The sequence below is a fragment of the Cloeon dipterum genome, chromosome 2 (assembly GCF_949628265.1).
Source record: "Cloeon dipterum chromosome 2, ieCloDipt1.1, whole genome shotgun sequence".
Lineage (NCBI taxonomy): Eukaryota > Metazoa > Arthropoda > Insecta > Ephemeroptera > Baetidae > Cloeon > Cloeon dipterum.
The window spans coordinates 19,719,242-19,738,891 of NC_088787.1; the positions used below are offsets into that span (position 1 = coordinate 19,719,242).

General features: G+C 41.0%; 2 protein-coding genes across 3 annotated transcripts in view; both read left to right on the forward strand.

Moving 5' to 3' along the window:
- jus (julius seizure) overlaps window positions 1-19,650 on the forward strand; it is a 61,553-nt gene that overhangs the window by 35,607 nt on the left and 6,296 nt on the right. Inside the window, exons 4-5 of one of the 2 annotated variants that reach the window (XM_065477613.1) lie at window positions 14,440-14,554; window positions 18,034-18,368. In XM_065477613.1, coding sequence (XP_065333685.1) covers window positions 14,440-14,554; window positions 18,034-18,337 — 419 coding nt within the window. In that variant the 3' untranslated portion in view covers window positions 18,338-18,368. The remainder of the gene's footprint in view (window positions 1-14,439; window positions 14,555-18,033; window positions 18,369-19,650) is intronic. The other variant, XM_065477612.1, reaches the window with a different exon arrangement.
- Window positions 8,644-9,759, forward strand: LOC135936100 (uncharacterized). The gene is made up of 2 exons (XM_065478791.1): window positions 8,644-9,254; window positions 9,570-9,759. The coding sequence occupies exons 1-2, from the start codon at window positions 8,667-8,669 to the stop codon at window positions 9,684-9,686; spliced, it is 705 nt and encodes a 234-aa protein (XP_065334863.1). The 5' UTR covers window positions 8,644-8,666; the 3' UTR covers window positions 9,687-9,759.

The window sequence follows — 19,650 nt, forward strand, 5'->3', positions numbered from 1 at the left end:
AATTTATCCTTACAAAACGTTTGCAATTCCTAAAATATTGTTTTTAGATATGCAACGTTTTGAGCTTTGTATCTCAGATTAAAAAAAACTAGCAGTATATTCTGCTAAAAATATCTTTGACAGTAGCATTTATTTTTGCAACTCTGCTTGGTAGGGAAGGAAAACATTGAGTACTACATAAAATTAATTTTCCTGCGGTGCTGCAAAAACCAAATTAACAAATTTAATTCCACGTGCATTACAATTACCTGCATGCGGCCTCATTAATTTCTAATTCGTGGGCATAAAATGTTTCATACCAAATTCCGCGCACGCAGACTGCAGAGGAAAATTAATTTTTAATTCAAAATGCTTTCATCCCAACAAACAATTAGCCGCGGTCGGGGCGACGGGCGGCATAAATGTATCTCGTGTTGCCGCCTAATTTCCAAATTGCGCGTGCACAGTTAAAAAAAATACACGCATCCAAGTAATCAGTCTGATGGACGGACAGACGCCCGCGGGATTCGCCAACTTTAATATTTGAAGTCGCGCCTCCTCGGGGAAATATAGCACGCGTCTGCTCGTATTTACTCGTGCGCGAATTAATTACTTTCCCTGCATACATACTCTTCAGCCGCGTTGCACCGGTGGAAAATGTCAAGACGTGCTACATTTTGCCACTCGAGAGAGGCACTGGGACGGTGCGAGCGCCCATTTTTCAGCATTATGCGCACTTGAGCTTTCTTCTCGTCGCGAGGGAGTGAGTGAGAGACTGTTTTTCTCTGCTCCAGAGCGAATAAACGACGACGCAAGAGGCGAGTTGCGAAAAATGCCCTGCCATTTTGCCCTCAGCTGCAAATTGAATTAATGCACGCACTTGCAGCTCCATTCAGGGAATCGTGGAGCATGAAGTTCCCAGCACTCTACGCTCTAAAAGTACTTAATGCAGCAACGCTACCTCCCTACAATTGCTATTTTTTATTCAAAATTTGCTCTGGTTTCATTTGAATAAGAAAAAAATTTTAGAGCAAAAAATGTTTTTTTTGTGCGATGAAATAAAAACTTGATATTGTGGGTTTAAATTTAATTAATCAGTATTTGATTTCTCAACAACATAAAATTTTGCTGGAAAATTAAGCGATTGGCTATCAGCTATCATGCAAGCCTGCAGATTAGATTTTGACCTTTAAATTACAGAGGCGTGCTCTAGTGAACCATAAATAACGGGAACTATTCTTTTGGCAAATTTTCGTCTTTTATCAAACAAGAACAGATTTTATTTTCTTGGCAAAAGTCTGGCTGACTGCACGATCCGGAAACAGGGAAACTATGTAAGAACAGCAGTCCATGCCTTTGAACCGACAAATACATCCGAATTCCTTCATGTACAGCCGAAAAATAGCAACACGCACGCATCGATCAGAGCCGGAAATAAAACACACAAGTACTCAGCCAGATTGATATTTTCCAATATCCGTCTGTGTGAGCATCCAGCCGTTCAAGTAGACGTCTCGCCATCACTACATAAAAGCTCAAACCACGACGCAAAAAATTCTTCCCCCATGCAAATCATCGGCAGAAAATGCGCGTTTTGCCATCAAATGGGGGGTGTCTATTACGCACTAGACCGCAGTTATTGGGTGGCGGAGTCACGTTTCTCCGAGCTGCCCGGAATTCGTCCGTCGTCGGCCGTCATCAAGATGAAAAACACGTTTTAGCCCCGGCGACGGTGGCTGCAAGCATGGGGCCAATCGAGCTCAATTTCTGCAGCATTCACACGTGCACTGATGTGGCCCGAGCCAGTGTGGGCCTGAATAAATAATTTGTTGCTTGGTTGTGTGCTTAGTGCTGGCTGCCTCTCTGCTCCAGCAGCTCTGTGCAGCATAAGAAAATTAATTTACTGCTGCTCGATGCAACTGGAACCATACTGATACGGCCCTGGCAACTGTTGTGCCACTCCCACTGTATAATTTTTATTTTAAAGTTGCCATAATATATGAAGGGTGAGAAACTCTGGCTTTGCAGTTTTTTCCAGAAAAAAATGTATGTAACAGCAACAAATATCCGTTTTTCCAAAGAAGACCATTTTCTAATTTTTATTCTGAAATCCCCCCCCCCCCCAACTAATTAAGCGCAATTTAAAAGCATATTATAGAGGCTGCAATATATTTAAAAAAGGTCAAGAAATGGATTTCAGCCAATTTACAGCCACGAAGAATGAAATCATAGCTTGAAACTCCTTTACTAACTAGCGGAAAAATTGGCTGAAAAATTACTAATGGGAATGAAATTTGGATTTGAAAAATTAGTTTTTGAAAACAGAACACGTCACTGACGCAAAATTGGATATTAATCCGAAAAATTTCAGTTGAAGAAAACATTAATAAAAAAGTGGCCACTTGAATTTTAGCATCTAATAATTGTTGTTCTAGATGTACCAAATTTATAAATTACAACAACGAATTGATAAATTTTTTTAAAACTACCTAGAAGCTCCGTTAAGGTGCCAACACTCGAGGTTGGTTGTTCCATATATATTATGAAAGAAATGGACTTCACAAATTAAGTAAGTTTTTTTAAAAAACGAGGATAAAGTCCGATAAAATGGAACCTAAAAGCTGCTTTATTTTTTTTCAAAAATTGTATACTTTATTCAATTGTCCCCCCTTTAGCCATTTACCGAAATACTGATTGTGAGAGAGTTCCAAACTGCGAATCAGACATTGAATAAAATTATTCTGCAAGAGAGACACTCCAGACTTAATTTATTCAAGAAGAATGCAAGGGAAAAAGCAATCACTTCTAACTTTCCACTAATGGCGATTGTCATACCATCTCGTGCGCTCGAGAGTCTCATCGAATTGAGAGCTACCGTGTAATTGCCACTCTTTGAGGCAGTGACACCATTAACGTGAATGCAAATTTCGCATTAATGGCGTAAGTTTGAGACGTGCAGCGCGTATTGCTGGCCTCTTTTCCCCGCCGTTTATTGCTTCATGGAAGCATGCAACGCTTAAATGCACTCTTTGCAACGCATATTCCGAGTTTTCTGGGGTCATCTAATGGTGTGTTCGGTTCGCCTTGCCTAATCGATCAGCGAGCTAGAGGTTCGTGTTGGGAGCGGCTGCCAACAGATTTCAAACGGACGAGGGGCTGAGGAGATGCCACGGCAGCGCAGAAATGCGAGAAAAATTGCCTTCAATTTGGCAAGCACCGCTTTCCGACGAAACCGACCTTCTTTACTCTGCACATGAAAATTTTTCTATGCCTTCTGGAAGGGTTCTTTTTTTCCCAAAATGAAAAACGGCAATTTATTAAAATAAAAAAAGATAAAATCTTTTGCTTCTTTGGATTTAATTAAACGAACATAACAAGGTGAAATTTCCACTTTAATCATTCCCAAAAAAGGATCATGCTTACACAAATTTTGGTCTTTAGGATGCTCTGTTAGAAAATTATGACTTCAAAAAGTTGTAAACTCATGAAACGAAACCAAACTCGTTGATTAGCGACTCAAAAGCAATCACGGTGCCATCAATAAATTTATTTTTTACTGTATTGGTTCACAGTGCAAATTAAGTGAGACGTGGTCATTTCCTATACGGACAGTCTTCCAGTTAAGTTAAATCGCAGTCCATTAATTAAAATGGATCGCTTGTTGCAAGGTATACCGCGCGGTGCAACTGAAATGGACGTCGTAACGATGGGACAAACAACACGACAATTTATGTGCACCGGCCTGCCTGGCTGCCGGCACTTATACCAGCAAAGTTAGATTTACTACCTGCGCCGAGCCACGTTTGATTATACCGGTCAGCTGTGAGATAAGCTATTCAAATTACCACGCAATTTCCGTGGAACACAGTCTTAAAACTCGGTCGTAACACCGCAGTCGGCCGGAAAATCGATGCGAACAACTTCCTCCCTTTTTTTCTCGCTCCAACGGACGCACACTGGTGATTGAGTGCCGATTCCGAGTCGAAAAGCCCCGAAACGCACCCTGAGGGCAGATTTATGCGCTCTCAGGGTTTGGCGGGGTGAGAAGTCGCGTGCCGCTGCGAGCAGGGCCGCGACACGCGAGCCGCTCCGGATTCGAATTTATGCGGAAAGTGCCGGTGCTGCGGTAGAATGCGCCACGCCAGCCCACTTTCGCCCCATAATCGCCGCGCGCGATAGCATAATGCGTGCAGCTAACAAAAATTGCAGTTTAATTGATTTCCAGGTGGGCGGATGGATGGAGCAGATTCGAGTGCCACAAACTGCAGATTATCCGATTTACGGCACTTGATTCGATTCCAAGTTTCGCGAGGGGAGAGGCGCGTTCCGTTTTTAAACGAGTATATACGGCTGATGTGAAAAATGGAATGGGGTTGGATGCGCTTCTTCCTCCCTGATAATATATCTCCAGTTTTTCTGACTTTTCGGATGTCCTAACTTCTTTTTCCTGCTACACATTTGATATTTCACAACCAAATTTATTATGATTGTTAGAGGGAAAAAATATGGCTTAGTTAAGTCCAGCTGAGAAACTCGTAAACATCTTGTTGAGTGCAAGGAATTCAATTATAGTATAATGTTTCTCCGGGAACGGAAGCGACCTTTCTCCGCAATTTTCTTGCTTGGGAAACAAACAAAGATGACAGTTTCATTATGTGTGCTCGTGTACTGCATTACGTGCATTGTTATTACGTAAGAACTCAATTGTTTCCATGGGCAAGATTCCATAGAGTAAGAGCTAATGCGTCGTGCAATTTTCTTTTCCCCACAATGTTGAAGAAAGTGAATTACGTCAAGCTAAAAGCATTCTGTTACCCATGATGATATCTGAGGATACTTACATTTGTACTCCCATGATTAATTTTATAGAGACAAATAAATCTGAATTGAATTCTGATGGGACGTACTGCAAGGACATTTATTTATTATTACTTGAGTTCAATTCATTGTCTGTGTTCAGGATTGGAAGTAATTTTATTGCAGATATGTAGAGAAACTATGCCCCATACATCTCCACATCCAAAACGACAACGAAATAGGGTTGAATGTTTTAATGCACATAGTCTCATCAATGCTTAGGTGTATTACGTTTAATTGAAGCTTATACTATCTATATATATATATATATATATATATATATATATATATATATATATATATATATATCAATTTGATAATTAATGGAATTATTTATTTATTTATCGTTGTTTATTCTCACAGTTAGTCAATACATTCATGATATGGCAGTAAAAAAATTATAAAAGTAGGCGAGAAAAGGCAACACTCCTGGCAAACAGCTTACGAAAACCCTGTCCAGGAGGACAGAGCCGGAGTGGGCCCAAACTAAGTATTAAAACACTTCACTACTAACACTTTAAAATCTTGAAATCGCGTATTCCTTGCAAAGCGGAATAAACTGTGTCACACTACACGCCTTCATCACAGGTGGAATATGCCTGGACAGAATTAATTTCAGACCGTGCAAGCATATAAGACATTTCAACTTCAAACTAAAGAATTTTTCTCCATTTAATTGAGTCTTAAGTTATGCATGGTTAGCTGAATTAACCTTCCGGCACGTTAAGGGTTTCTGGGTAAGTAAGTTGATTATGAGCACGTACAAGTTCAAAAGCAACTAAACGTGCAGCTCTAAAAATAGTCTCTCTAGCGTTCACAAGAGTCATTTCCACGTTCAACCCGGAAGAATTAATAAATTTATCGGTGAACATCTACAAAATTTATCTTCAAACACAGAGGGTGGATAAAAACTAATCTGCCTGCCTCCTCTAGGATAAACGAGCCTCTAAACCAGTCTAATCACTCGATAAACAATAGGCCGAGGCTAATTTGATATCAGCCTCGCACCGGCGGCCAGCACTACTTGATTTATTCACGACGCTGCTCCGTCGGCCAGGCCGTTAGTTTGTGTGTCCGTCCGTAGGCCGTGGGTTGAGCAGGCGGCGCCGCCAAGTGAGAGATGTTACCCGACAGTGCGGATGCTGCGCCTTCCCTGCAGGTGGTGCCGCGTGGCTAATGATCCCTGAGAGACCGATTCCGGACGCCCAGCCGGCGTGTTGCAATGCTCCCTAATGGAGTCGGAATAATTAGATCGATTGCGCTGCAGCTGGCCCCGAGACCCAACAACTCGCGTCGTCGCCCGCAGTCGAACGTATTGGCGCCGCCGAGAGCAGCACGTACTCATTTGCCGCCGATTTATTGCCAACTCGCGCGAGAACTACACACCCGATGAAAATGGTTTTCTGCAGGATGTGACTGTGTTTTCACTGCTGCAGTTTTTTATATCATTCATTAACAGTTAGATTGGATCTCAATTTCAATTGAATTTTAAATAAGAGGGTTCTAAGGTTCCTCTTTTTTTATTCAAATTAAAATAAGTTGCACGCTTAAATGATTTTAGGTTCTATAAAAATTTTACATTATTCAAAATTTTCCAATTATTTCCATTTTACTTTATAAATTTATTCTTAAAAAGATATAACATACATGTTAATTAAGTTGCAACAACAATTTTGATCTTAAACAATCTATATAAACTTTTTCTTACGAAAATTTGTCCAGCAGTTATTCATTTTACACAAGACGTTTAATGTTTTTTTCAATAAATGTATAATTTTTATGCATGATTTAAGTCCAAAAAATTAATAAATGAATTTTCCCATTATTTATAACGAGTAGAACGTTTACAAAATTTGTATCTCAAACAATGCAAGCCTTTAAAAAGTCTCCGTGATTTGCAACAGCTCTGCTGGGAGTCACTAACCCCCTGATCAACGCAGCAGTTTAAGCCTCTTAAAGGATTTGACCCGCCCACGGGGCATGAAACAGCCGACGTCAAGAGTCGGCGCGTGACGCAAAACTATATTTTTAAGAGCACTCGTGGGTTTCGATTCTTTCCAACCCGGGTGCCACGAAAAATTGAACGAAACATTTTCTACCCAAATTAAATTTTGAACTTAAAACACATTTGTTACTGTCTTCAGCTTTGCTAAAATAAAAATTGACGCAATTTTTAAATAAATTAACCTTTACTACCTTTTGTAAGGTCCATATTTAACTAACACCTCGCCATTTTTTTCCTCTATCGCGCTCGTGGATGACAGCTAATAATCTGGCTACGCTGGGGTGATGGATACATAATTGAATATGAAGAGTGCGGCTACGCGAAGAGAAAGCAGTTTATCAGCGGGCAGGTGCGTTACGCCGCACAAAATTGATCACCTTTAGCCTGCCACTTTTCTTGACGGTGCGAATAACGAATAAAACAGGGCGGAACGGAAGGCATCGATGCTCTGGAGAGGTTTTTTCGCACCGACAATGCCGCCACACGTGAATTTTCCCAGCTCAGAAGCAGCTGCTCGTGCCGTTTTTGACATGTTAATGCTCTCGCTTCGCCAGTGCAGAAATTTAGTACTTTGCACAGCATAATGTCGGGCGCCAAAAAGCTCAGGTTTGATGCTAAAAGAACATAAATTTGCAGAACAAAACACTATTTCGCTCATTTCGAAGATATTTTTAGTACAGCAAGTGATGTAATCGTTTCTGCAGTAGTTCACCTATTCTTGCTCACATTTTCTTTTATATTTATTTAATTTTGCACACTCGACTAAGAAAATACAAGAATTTATTTTCTAACAGTTTGTGGTTATAGTTTAAAAAAAAGATTTCGCAAATTTCGAAAGAGTACGTTGGCAGCTACAAAATTATTCGTTCCTCTGCTGCAGCTTGCCTCAGAGGTCAGGTTCAGGTTGATGGGGAATGATATAGTGCTAGCTATTCATAAACTAGGATTTTATGTTGGTTCTATATCACAGATGCTTTCCTGTCCTCTGACACTCGAGCCGTGGCAATTTTGCTTCAATTTTTCACTGTTTTTGTTGTGTGTCGTTTTGAAAAGGTGCGCTATCACGCCGGCTTCTGTACGTTTTCCCATTGAAAATGGCAATTTTGATCCCTGGCGGCCATAAATCCTTCTTTGCACGCCTGCCTGCATCAAAGGCTTCATAAATAAGAAAAAGCGCGTTTTGTGTCAGCGAAAAATGTACGTTCGTCGGCTCTCTTTCGCACCAACGCAGAAATTTCGCCGCTCGATAATGCTCACGGCACAAGAGTTTTTTTCGCAGTAAGGGTGAAAACTTTCTGCAGCTGCACAACTTCTACTCGCGTGCGCTTTACTACCGTGATTCCGGCAGCCAGCGGTGAGGAAATATGGTCATGCAGAAACTTTTATTTTATGCAGTTGTTGTCGTCCGTGCAGCAGCAGTTTCTGAATTACGAGCAGCAATGAGAACGTGCGCCAAGTGCGGTTTCCCCTGCCAAGCGAAAGAGAAATGATGGATCGGGATCATGAGGGTGAGATGACAGAATTTCATTACTGGGTCATTGGTGGTGTTGAGAGAGCAACACGGAAAATGTTTTATCTCGAAATAGAATAAAAAATTGAAGGACTCTTTGATGTATTTTATTCCTTTTTGCAACACACGGTTGGACTCATTTCAGCTATAAAAAAATTGAAGCTAAAAGCTACTCACAATTTAATCAGGTCATTGGGGAAAAATTAAAAGTCCAATTTCGATTGTTGATTGGTACTATTTATTGTTAAAGAATCAACAAAAAATTTCCATGTCATTGTTGTCCAGAATTATTTAAATCAGAATTCTGAAACGAAGATGACGGACTCCGCGATTGCGAAGGAAGAATCGATTTCTCCCTCCAGACTGCGGTCGGAGATCGACGCCCGGCACTTCACGATGCACGCGAGGCTGCCCGAATTCAACAGCAAGGACCCTGGAACGTGGTTCGTGCTGCTGGAGAACGATTTCGGCATGAACAAGGTGCTGGACGACGGGGTCAGGTACTCGCACCTCATCTCGCTGCTCGGCTCGCGCATCAGCAACTTCATGGCGGTGGTGCGTGCCCCGCCACCCACCAACAAGTACGAGTTCCTGAAGCAGCAAGTTCTGCAGAGGTGCGCCGTCTCCAAGGAGCAGCAGTTCAAAGACTTTGTGTCCAAGATGGAGGGCAGCAACCGACTGCCTTCGCGGCTCCTTCACCGCCTGCGTCGTGAGGCTGTCAACCATGAGGTGTCCCAGTCGGACGCCTTCCTCAAGTGCCTCTGGCTCGAGAAACTGCCAGAGTTCGTCTGGAAGACCGTAGAGCCGCACAAGAGGAGCATGAAGCTCGACCAGCTTGCCACCCTGGCCGACAGCATCTACGAGTCCAAGGGTCAGAGGGAGGTGGTCACGCCAAAGAGCAAGGTTAAATTATTAATATTTCATCACTTTCAGGATGTGGCTTTAAAAAATCCGCGAAAAGTAAAATTTTAAGGTGTTTTCAAAATTAAAATTTCTGGTAATTTATCAAAGCTGATTATTGTAGTTCTTGCAACTAAACCAGAGCGAAACCAAAAATATTTTGAAAAATAGAACATGACTTTTGTCCCCTCCAACTATTTTTTTATTCGCAAACAAAAAGAGCGTAGTAAGGAAGATTTTGTCTTGAGAGAGTTGCCGTTGCCGCGCAACGCGGCCCCATCAAGTTTCAAGATTAATTATTACAATCACGTCTAGCAGGTTGCGTCTGACTTTCTGCTGAAGGACATTGTGCGGAGGTTGGAGTTCCTCGAGGAGTGTCAGCGGCAACGAGATAAGTCGGCCCGAGCAGATGAGCGCAAGAAGGCCAGAGACTAGTTGGCACGCCGCAAAGCAGGAAGTGCGTTGACGAAGGCAAAACAACCGACCGCAAATATGTGTGATTAATTATTAGACTGCTCGTTTGTTGATGTATTGTTGTTGTCTAATAAACAATTCTTTAAATTGTTCCCTGATCGTTTCAATATATCAAGTTGCCTGCATCTGTGGTCGGAGGAAAATGGCAAATAATATTGAACAGCTAAATGGTCCGTGATGTAGTGTTGGAATGGCCGCCTTTCCCATATTTTTCATCGGCGGCGTCTCAATCACAGTGGAGCGACGCTTAATAAAAGGCTTGCTCACCTGTTTCGATTTTTCCCGCTGGGGAAAGTCCTAGGGAGCCAAGCTCTGCAAACACGAAACAACTTGTCACCGGGAAACTCTTCTGCTCGTAAAAGACGCGATTGACATTCTAGACGAGGCTTCTTTTGTTTTGCTCATTTTTCTACAACTTCACAATTTTGCTCTCTAAATGCGGCAGAAGCTGATCCAGCACGATGAATCTCCTCTCCCTATCTGTATCTCTGTCGCATGCTAATTTGGCGGGCATAAAAGGCTTGCAAATCCGGCGGAGAGTAAATGAAAAATTTGCATAACGACTGCTCGCCACGGCGGCTGTAGGACGTGCAAAGGGAATTGCAAATCGTACAATCTGAAAGGCAAGCGTAATTAGCATCACAGTTTCCGCACTTAGCCTAAAAAAGCGTTCTGCACGCCTAGTGGAGCAACGAATATATCCTCGCTTGAATGAGCGTCGTCGAGAAGAAAAGGGCTCCTTGGCTGCGGCGCAAGGGGATGCGCGGGGGCTGCCTCAATCTCGTATGCTTGTGTTTGAAATTCCATTCACGCAGCGTTTGATGTGGTCTTCCCACTTTGCGGGGGCGGAAAGGAAACTCGCACTCCTTGCTGCAACCACGCACCAGGGACCGAAAGGAGAATCTGTGTACACACACCGGCAGCTCACCTTATTTTCTGAATAATTCATGCAAATTACGCGCATGCAAATCAGGCGGCTTTCGCTGCCAACGCTCCTCCGTCGTGCCCACCTGGAGAACCGTAAAAATTCAAATCGCAAAGCAAACAGCCGTTACTCACGTGCGCTCCTTCTCGGTTCTCCAACTGAGTGAGAAGGGAAAAGAGAAGTCTCTCTATGATAATGATGCACCATCGATCTTCGCCGAGTGGTGGCCGAGCCTGTCTCCGCTTCACCCCTTTCATTCAATAAAAGTCGCCCCGCGTGCTAACAAGAAATGCTTTTCACTCTTTAAAAGCACCTGCCTCGTCCACTCTCCCTCCGCTTAATGATTACTGCATTGAAATTTACTGCAAACTCCTTCATACACTGCCACCCTGCACCCTTGGAGAGAAAAGCTTTTGGTGTTGCGGCAAATAAATTGCCACGGTAATGAACAGGTGCCGCTCTCTCGTTAAGACAAAAAACCCGACACCATGTGTTCCTATCGCTTTACTAATGGAAATGTCTTTCCTTTCATTAAAGTATAGTGACGTAGAGGAGCACTCAATTTCTAAAAAATTGATGGCACATTTTTATGGTTGTGAGGGTGAGTTGCGACATTCTCTTTATTTTAGACAGCACTGAACGCATTCAATCGTTTTCCACGACCGGTGAGGCACGCAACTCTAATATTTAGATTTTTTATTTGAAGGTAAAGTAGTTCTTATATACAGTTCTGATCAGAGAAAACATCCTCTGTCCTCTCCCCAAATTATGGCATCTAGAGTAGAGTATAGTATTTTACATATTTTTTATCATTCTTGTTTATTCTTGCTCTAGTCATATATTTTATGGAAAAGAGAAATATTCCCAAGATTTAAGTGGAAATTTGCCATTTGCTTTATCAGAAAACGGGAACGGACGAGAAAGTTAACAATTTGCAAGGATTACAATCACACCAACCACAGAAGCTATGGAGCAGTGGTTTGTATAGGCTATATATTATTTGAAATACCCCCACCAGTCGTCCGGCACATGTGCACACAGACTGACCGTAAAATTATATTTTCTTAGGGGTGAGCGTTTTTTTCTCCTCTGCAGCAATTTTTACAAATTTTCTTTTCGACTGCGAGTTGCCAACTGTTAAAACAAAGAGAGAAAAAACGGCTCAACGCGTGCAAGGCATTTGTCGAGGCGGCTCTCCAACCCTAGTCAGCGCCAGCGGGTTGCTGTGTAAGTTTGGACCTTCAAACAGTAAAACATAACCCTGTATGCGCAGAATGTGCTTGCGTGTCTTCGTTTTCTCACCCAAGTAGTGAATTTAAGATAGTGAAATGATGTTAATATTCCTGTTTTACCCGTTCGCGCGGGAGGTTTTGCAATTTTGCCTTGACAGATTAAGAATGAAATTTGCTCTCCTTGCATAATTTTTACAATTTCTCGTCCTGAACGAACAAGCAAATGGGAAAGCTGCACTTCCATCTTGGGAATATTTCTAATCTCAAATCTTTTTTTATTCTTAACCGATCAAGGCTAAATTCCATATTATCCCGCGGCGAACGGGTAATATTAAAACATCAATTCAACTTTTTTTCCGTATTCAAGTTTTATTCAAAAGGTTAATATTGCCTCCTTCGAGTCCTTGATGTGAAATTGCTTCTTGGTGAAACAGTGCTTAAAAAAACTCTACTTCCATTTATCGGATTTCCAAGAGTTTTATTTTTTTCTTTTTGCTTCTCATTCGCGACAAAAACTGAACGAGTATAAGCAGAAAGCAACTGCTGAGTTGGTATTGGAAGGGGCGAGTGCTGCGGGGCTAGAGTTAAGAGAGCAAAGAGCTGCGAATGGCAAACGCTGCAAAGAAACTACCTGTGCCCGGGGAGGGTGGCGAATGCGGCAATAAAAAAACGCAGGCAGTGGGGCCTTGGCTCTTAAATATTCAGCAAACATGAACCGGCGGTCTTTTCCACGCTCGAAACCGCCGCCGATTGATTCGGACTGCTGTGAAAATCGGCGGCGGATCACGGATATATGCGAGGAATAAAGGGAAAGAAAGGATCGGCGCGGCTGTCTGCCTTCTTTCATGCCAGCCGGACTGCGCGCGAGAAGATTTGCACGCTCCGCAGTCGCCGACAATGCCTGTGAGATGAGGCTTGAAAATAAAAGCGGCTCGTCTCTTTTATTCGCCCGCTTGCAAAACGGTCCGAAAATAAAATGAGGACGTGTGTGCTCTAAATTTATTATAAATTCTCAGAGCGCACCACGAGACGCAATACCTCCTATTCGATATGAGTGATATGACAAATTTTGAAAGTTGCGTGGCTTGGCATGAATTGTGTTTGTGAGATTGTAAAAATGAAATATTTGTCTTGCAGCATAACAAACCAGTTTCTTATTAGCATCACTCCTATTTTACAAAGTATATAAATTCTGTCTTATCAAATTCAAAAAATGGATAATTTTATTAATTTGAATCTGGAATTCAAAAAGTTTTCTTTTTTTTGAATGAGCTGTTATTTTAGTAAAATTAACTACAGAACATGTGAATGAAATATAAAACACAATCTCTTTATTCGAAATAACACTGTTAAAACAACCTAGTCAACAATTAATTTTCTGTTCAAGAGTTGGAAAATTTTCAATACTTGCGGTCAGCAAACTTTAAATATATAAATCTGCTACTAAAGGTTTTATTTGGTTTCCATGAGTTTTAACAAACGCTTTAATCCAATTTGTTTGTTTATTCTAACCTGTACAAATTTCAATTTGTCTGGGGCAAACAATAATTGCCACTGGATGCCTGCTGAATTTATATTTGGTTTCTTCCACTATCATTCACTAGCTTGTTCTAGAGAGAGTTGCTCTTAGCAATTATCAGAAACTTTCCAGCTATTCAAATTATAAAACAAATAAAATGGAGGATTCCAAACCAAGACCGAAACTGTCTTACTCGAACGCTTTGAAATTAAATCCTATGAAGAACATCGGCAATAGAAAACGTGAGTCGCATTCATACAACTTAAATTTTTTTGCAAATCAGTTACACGTTGTATCTTTTATTTTAACACATTTATCGTTCGATTATCGTTTTGAAGTTCCAATTTGAATGTGAAATTTCTAGTATTTTTCACATTTAGAGGAAATCAGATTCTTCTCGAAAATATCATTTTTATTCAAACGACTCGCTACTTGCTGGTTTGCACCTTTCGAGCATGCGTGATTTGGCTTCACGGGACGAATGTCTAGCGTTTCAATGCAGTCCTCGGTGCGGAGGCAAGTGGCCCTTGAGTGGGCTGGGTCCCTGTGCGGGCTGGTGCGCCCATGTTTTCCGTTCGCGGTGTTATTGGGACCCGGGTTTCAGCATTCGTGCTAGCGCAGTGCGCGCCCTTCCCCCTCCTCGGACAGGGATAAAAAGAGCAAAAAAAATACCAAAAGATCGTTGAAAAGTTGACGTTTGCATGAATTCTGAAAAAAGCTTGTTAAAAAGCTTCCAACTGAATAATTCAATTTCCTCCATAAACCCAGCCTAATAAAAATGCAGACCAAAAACTGTCGAGAGAGAGAGCGAGCGCAGATGGCAGCTTTCAAAACATTTCTTGCTTGTTAAAAAGACGCAGAACAAACCGACTGCGTTGCAACATAAAGAAATTACTCTTCCAGAAACAAGCATGGCGGCATAATTACATTTTTGGATCTCATTATACGCGGCTGAATAGGAGCCAAGTGGCAAAAAGAAAGAACAATTCAGGTGGATATTTATTTGTTACATTAACGAGCGTTGCTCTTTGTTCGCAGCCAAGCCTGAAGCGCCCCGCGACGAACCACACGTCGACCCAGCCATGATCGGAGTTCTCGTCGGTCTCGGCCTCATGTTTGTCATCATGTGCGTCGTCCTGCGCCTCTTCAGCAAGTGAGTAACGAAAATCTGGCAGGGAAAATTATTTCCTGGTGTGCCCAACTTTGATGAGCTACAGTAATTGGGATTTTTAACTGAACTGGGTAATTCGATTTTCCCGAGAGATTGTTTGATGAAGTATGCAATATTTTAAATTTCTTTAGAACATCCTCGTTTTTTGTCATGTTTTGAAATAAGTTTAGAGGTTTCGAAAACACTGACAGACTTCCAAAAAATCGGGATGAAATCTGGAGAAATACGCTTCTCAGCACTAACAAAGTAATGAATAGCTAGAGATAAATCTATAACATTGAACTTTGTCACAAAAGATGCCTATTAAGACAGCCTAAAAATTAAAAAATTTTATAATTTTTAATTTGCATTTTTAGTTCTTATCTAAAACCCATCATTATTTTTATTTAATTGAAATTGTGAAGTAAAATGTTGTCTTATTGTCAGAATGGCACGATACATTGATTTTGACTCTCGGAAAATACTGGGGTCAGAAAAGACCATCAGAACAACTGAGAAATCGAACGCTGGCGTCAGGGTAGCCCTCGAACAATGAATATAATTTAATTTCGCACGTGTGGCCTTTTTACTGACGTCTGACGGGTTCAGTATTGGTTCGATCAGCAAGTTTTGCGCTCACTGTAGGATTAGCCAAGTCAATAGCTTTCAGAATATGTGCAATTCGAGCATTTATTAGTTATCAGGGCACTCAGGAAATGCCCTGATTCGCATACAGTCTTGATCCTTAGCAACCCTAGGATTTGACCTCATTTTTCCGGGAAATTGCATCCAATTTTCCGTCAATTTTATTTCGACGCCTCTACTAATACACTGAAAAAAGGATGGCACTCGATCTAAAGAAAATTTAAAAATTCCAGTCGATTTAAAATCTTTCGGGGGAAACACCCAGGTAAAATCTACAAACAATTCTAGAATAATTTTAATTTGTTTTAAATACAGGGAAACTGGCAAAAAATATCATGTGTACCAGCTTAGAGAGAAATAAAACGTTTATGTGCTCCATCAATTATCTTCTTGCTGGAAGTTCTTGATAGAACGATTGACAGAAGGAGCTTCTTAACAATCCTCGCCTGGCTAATAATCCCTTTTGCTGCACTTGACTCCAATTGTGGCATTTAACAAAGAGAGCGTGGAAACAAAAACTCCGTCCATTCATCAAGACCCCGCAGACACCGCAGACTTGTTGCCCGGCGTCACGCTCGCGTTCGAAAGTATGCAACCAGCACGTTTTAAGTGCTCGGCCGGTTGCATATCGTGCAAATGCCCACAATACCCAACGATATCCGACGTCCGCGACAATCGCAAATTTTCCGCTCCAATAATAAAACGGCTAGAAATCATTCATTTCGCCCCGAGAGAAATATTTCATGCAATTCAATAAACAAATAAATGCAGTTTTTATTCCGGCCGTTTGTCTATTTCCGAGTGCGGCGGCGGCGGCGCCGGTTGATGGATTGCACTCGTAAAAATGATCCAACCGAGGCCGATTCTCCGCCTGCAAGACCATAAAACAATTTTTCCAATCAATATGGGAGGTATTTGGCTGGTCTGGTGCAACCGCGGCGCCGATGAAAGTTGAGCGCTCGGTGCCATTAGCCAGCGACGCGCTCGTCAATATCAATCGCTCTTTCGGGGCGCGATTAGGCAGAGTGCGGTTCATCTTGCCACCACTAAAATTTAATTTAATTTCGTCCCAAACCATTATTGCTCCCTTCCCAGCTGTTTCGCACATTTGAATTAATGATCTCACTTGACGATGGGGCTTAGCCAAAAGGAAACTCATAATAGGATGGTGCGTTTTAGTTGGTGTGGAGAATTTACTGGATTAAATCACTTTTCAACAATGTTAAAAAGATTTCCAGATGAAACTCTATAATTCAACGGGTTTTTGCTAGGTATGAAGCGCCGTTGGAATAAAAACCTTTAGGAAATGCCAGGTTTTCATTAATATATTTTCAGTGTTGATATTTTGAAAATAGAACGATTATGACTCTATTTAAACATAAAAAATTAACGATGTGTACTTTAAAAATACATTCTCTGAATTTTTTACATTTAGGGAAAATTAAAAATGTAGGGGTAAAAACTTAAGACGATCAACTACATATTTCTTTCTAAGCTGAAACGATCAAACAAGCGCACGTAATTTCTATCCATTTGAACTTTACCTGAAATCGTTTAAGACTGTCTAAATCGGATAAGACTACGAGGAAAAGTATAGTATTACTACCCCGCGAGGAAATTTTCCCATAATTCAATTTTGGTACACTTTTCCCCGGAAATTATTTTTGATTGTTTTTCCCAGTTTTTCAGAAAAAAACCTAAAACAGCGTCACTTTAATTTTAATTAAAACAAAACGTAAGATTTCATCGAAAAATTGCCAATTAAATAAGGAAACTTGTGAATTATGAGTCAAAAACTTTGTCTAAGTCAGCTTAGATACGTTTAAAACTAAAAATGGTCTAAGAATAGTCGATTACTTAGCAAAAACGGTCTAAAAATAAGAGCCCTAAATTAAAACTATTTAATTTTCTAGTTATTAAATGGTTAGATTAAATTCTATTTCTAGTTAATTATTTCTACTAACCAAAATTCATCTAATGGTTTTAACAAACAAACAAAAAAGTATTTTAAAATCAATATTTTCAAATCACTGAAATTGTTGTATCGAAATATATTCTAACGAAATCCAAAAATACTCTATCAACTAAAACGCAGATGAGTTTTCTTGTCAACCAAAACCGACTACTTGAAGTTAAGTTCATTGAAATTGAAACATATTTTTCAAGGGCCAAGAAAACCCTGATTTTTAAGATATCAAAATGTTGGTAGGATTTTTTAATCTAATTTAAGTTTTTTTTAACAGAAATGATAAAAAAAATCTTTGAAAGGTCATTGGCTGCTGCATCTGTTTTTAAGCACACAATGAGAGCACCCCCGCAAATCAAACTCTTGCATATTGTCACTACATACAGTGAACCAGCTGAAGTGTTTGTCAATTTTCCCACGGTGACTATATTTTTCTGACACGACTAACTTTTCTTCTGTATAAGAAGAAACTTATTACGAGATGTAAACAAATTTCTGCTATAAAAAATTCTTACTCTTGAGAAACAACTTTCACCCGAAGTTGGTTGTACTCTCGAGAGGAAAATTAATAACATGACTTCATCCTCGATGATTTCAGAGTTTTTTAATTAAACTCGGTCAGTTTTTTATCTCATGAAATAGGGCGACCTGGATTCACCAAAACTGGTCAGGTTTAATTAAAAACTCTGAAACCAACAAGGAAAAGTCTTGTTATTCATTTTCCTCTAAAAAAATCCTCTTTGTTTTTCTTTCAATATTTTCTTGAAACACGGTGAACTAAATAAAAATTCAATTTTTCTGATGCGCATGCATGAGGGTTTGTGGCTGACTGTTTTTGCTTGTGTTGACATGCGTGTGTTGCGGGTTGCAGGGCTCGGTGGCGCGGCGAGAACAGGACCATCTTCAACACGCCAAACCCGCGGCTGATGAACGTGTCGCTGCTGGACAGCAAGCTGCTGCACGGCGGCAACCTGGAGCGGCGCGCGAGCCGGGGCAGCGTGCGTGGCGCGCCCAGCAGACACGCCAGCATGACCTCGCTGCGGCCGGCCAACTCACCGACGGGTAACTCAATTGTCATGACGTCATCGGCTTCCGCACGTGTGCACGCTTCAGGCAACGCCGCTAACCACCCTCCTAACACTACCACCACCACAACCATTACATCTACGCAATGACCTCCTAAGCTCAGGGGTGTTCCATTGGCCGGTGAGCATCCTCGCAGGACGTCCCATAATCAGACGCAGCAAAAAAAATTTCAACTAACTGACACCTCCACACGCTTTTCTTTTTCAATTTAATGCAGTGTTTCCGTACTCAATGAGTCTCCAACCGCAAGGCTAGAGAATTTTAGTCGTTTTTTGCCTATAAGACCGTGTCCAAGAATAATTTTTAAGTTTTATTAAATTGTTTAGTATTTTGGACCAATTTGATATGAGACAGGAAATAAAAATAAACTCAGGGTTGAAAAATTTTACATTGAAGCAATTTCAAGTTTTTAAGTCAATCAGTAATGTTTGACAGATTAAGAAAAAATTGCAATTGTTAACGTTCAAAGCCGCCAAAAGGAGGCGCCATCTTCTGGCGCTGTGATCCAGATCCAACCCTGTATCAATAAGCATTTTGGCGTCAAAAATACTTGGTTTTCAGCAAGTCAAGAATGTTCAGCAGCAGGATTGAATCTGAAATCGCGCTTTATCAGAAAATTCTAATAGAATTGTGGCGCCATCTGTTGCCGGCTTTGAACACTAGGAAATTTTCCAATTGATCCATTTCACCGATAAAGTTGGATCTTTAGGTCCAACGTGTTCAGATTTGGCCCAATCAATGCACCGTTTAAATTCAGGAATATTCTTCAGTGCTAGGATAAAAAAGCCGGCCGACTAAAATTCCCAAGTCTGTCAATCGTGCTGGACATTGCATACAATTCGGCTCGAGCCACTACAAACTTGTTTCCCTTCTGTGAACTGTTAGCTTAACTGTTCACTTGTGTCCCTGAAAATTGGCATCATCAAATATGCTCGGGCGTTGCAGCAAAACGGCGAAGTTTTTGCCCACTATTACCTGTGCTGCGGTTTGCAAAGTTCTGCGACCCTCGGCACACCTGCGCCTGGATTTTGCCCAGCTTACTTCCTGGATACGGGCGTTTCTCGAGTCAGAAATTGCCGTTTAAGATCTCCCAGCTATGCGCTCGTTTCAGTAAAGATATCGAGGCACTAAATTCTAACTGGCTATAGGAAAGGGGAAAATCGACACGGCAAGTAATTTTTAAATAATAATGAAGACACGAATTAGCTCGGAAATTAAGAGTTTGTTTAAAAATAAAAGATTTTTAACAATGGACCATACTGTTCCAGTTAAGCTTGCAACTCTTCTCAGGAGACTTTTCTCTTCAACTTTCGCTTCCTATTAACAGAACTGATATTTTTTACTTCCAATAAAGCCAGGCGCAAGTTACGCTCGTAAGGCACGCAATGATATAAATCTTGAT

Excerpts from the sequence above, each read along its gene's own strand:
- LOC135936100 (XM_065478791.1), top strand. The coding sequence starts at position 8,667 with ATGACGGACTCCGCGATTGCGAAGGAAGAATCGATTTCTCCCTCCAGA. Across the intron at positions 9,255-9,569 it reads TGGTCACGCCAAAGAGCAAG|GTTGCGTCTGACTTTCTGCT; the intron begins GTTAAATTATTA and ends CACGTCTAGCAG.